The sequence below is a fragment of the Eurypyga helias genome, unplaced genomic scaffold (assembly GCF_000690775.1).
Source record: "Eurypyga helias isolate BGI_N326 unplaced genomic scaffold, ASM69077v1 scaffold48005, whole genome shotgun sequence".
Taxonomy (NCBI): Eukaryota; Metazoa; Chordata; class Aves; order Eurypygiformes; family Eurypygidae; genus Eurypyga; species Eurypyga helias.
In genome coordinates, this window is record NW_010250399.1 from 1 (window position 1) to 1,655 (window position 1,655).

General features: G+C 64.3%; 1 protein-coding gene across 1 annotated transcript in view; it reads right to left on the reverse strand.

The window, feature by feature from the left end:
* Positions 1-4: 4 nt before the first annotated feature.
* Positions 5-1,655, reverse strand: part of IFI35 (interferon-induced protein 35) — a gene marked incomplete at its 3' end in the record, with an annotated part of 1,962 nt that continues 311 nt past the window's right edge. Inside the window, exons 2-6 of the mRNA XM_010151660.1 lie at positions 1,271-1,415; positions 951-1,084; positions 562-751; positions 191-297; positions 5-73 (exon numbers count right to left, since the gene is read on the reverse strand). Of these exons, the coding sequence (XP_010149962.1) occupies positions 5-73; positions 191-297; positions 562-751; positions 951-1,084; positions 1,271-1,415 (645 nt within the window). The remainder of the gene's footprint in view (positions 74-190; positions 298-561; positions 752-950; positions 1,085-1,270; positions 1,416-1,655) is intronic.

Consider the following 1,655-nt stretch of genomic DNA (forward strand, 5'->3'; position numbering starts at 1 on the left):
GCATGGGCTCCTCACCCAGCACGTCTGGGATCCCCGAGAGCAGGACGGTCCTGGGGCAGCGGGAGGGCTGGAGCTGGGCAGACGGGGGTGAGCGCGGCCAGGGACGGGTCCCCGCGGGGCAGGGGGTGCGCTGTGCTGCTCAGGGCTGCAGGAGACCCTGCCGTGCTGGCCAGCCCCGCACTGCCCTTACCTGCAGGTTAGCGATGTCTCCACTCATGCATGGTGATATTTTGAGCTCGTATTTTCCTTTCCCAATAAGCACCTGGATGTGTCCTCTCTGAGTCAGCAGCTCTGCCACTGCAGGCGGAGAGGGAAGCCCTGAGCCGCCCAGGCCCTTGCTGAGCTCCAGGAGACGTTACGTCCCTGGTAGAGGCACCGGGGCTGGCACGGCCCAGCCCAGCTCACCTGCACCAGCACAGTCTCTGTGAGCCTGAGCTCACTCTGCCATGCCTGTTCCCCACAGATCCCCTCCATCTGCTCTTGGGAGATGACCTGTGCCCCCCTAGAGCCAGCTGGGCTGCTCCCCTTGCCGGCAGCCGGAGCTCAGCAGGCCCCACAAACCTCCATCCTGTGCGAAAGTCAGCTGCACTTGGCCAGTGTCGTCCAGGAACTTCCGGCTCTCCACCTCGGCACCCCCATTCTTCGTCTTGCTGAAGAAGAGCTCCAGTTTGTCCAGCAGTGCCTCCTCGGGGATGCCCAGGCTGGGCAGGTCAGACACGAGGATGCTCCTGCTGTTCCGAGTCAGCCTGACCTGAGGGTGGCACGGAGTGGTCAGGGCCAGGGCAGGGCCGGCCCCAGAGCCTGGGGGAGCACCGAGCTGGGCTGGTACCCGTGACCAGGCTGTGGCGAGCTTGGGGAGCAGTGGAGCAGGGCACAGCAAAGCTGGTGCATGCCCAGGGCAGCTCTGCAGTTCTCCGTGGCGTGGGGAGCAGCAGGCCCTCGGGACCTACCTCCAGGGAAGACGGCAGCAGCACATCCACCGGCGCTGCCTGCACCCGCACTCTGCACTGGTCAAGGTCCTCCAGCTCCTCCCCGTAGCTCAGCTCCACCACGTGCTCCTTCATCTCGATGATCCTCTGGGCCACTGCAAGCAGGGAGAGCCCCCAGCCCCGGGGATCTGAGTGCACCGTGGGACAAGTCGTGGGGCAGCTTTGGGGAGGGGCACAACCCCACACAGTGCGGGCAGGGGAAGCAGAGCGCTGAGCCCTGGCCCAGGGAGGGGATGCAGGGCCAGGACACCTGGCGATGGCAGTGCCCTCCTCGCTCTTACCCTCTGCCTTCTCAAAGGTGATGAGAGCTGAGCCCCCCGGCAGCGGGTAGTGGACCAGCGGGGTGAGGATCAGCTTGTTCATGTCCTCCTTTTTTGTCACAAGTCCCTTAAACACCATTTTCCTCTCTGGCAAGGTGGGCAGCATCTAGGCTCGAGTACACAGACAGCACCTGGAGGAGACTGGACCCCACACGGGGCCTGTACCTGCCAATCCAGACTGGAAACATGCTCATGGCTCACAACAAACAACTGGAGAGCCTCAGCAGAGTCTCTGCTAGGAGCTGGCTGCGCCTGGAGCCCCAAAGCCACAACTGGAGCTTCTGGCTGTGGCAGAGGAGCCACCGCTAGCAGGAGCCGTGCAGGTCACACTGTGCCCAGCCACCTG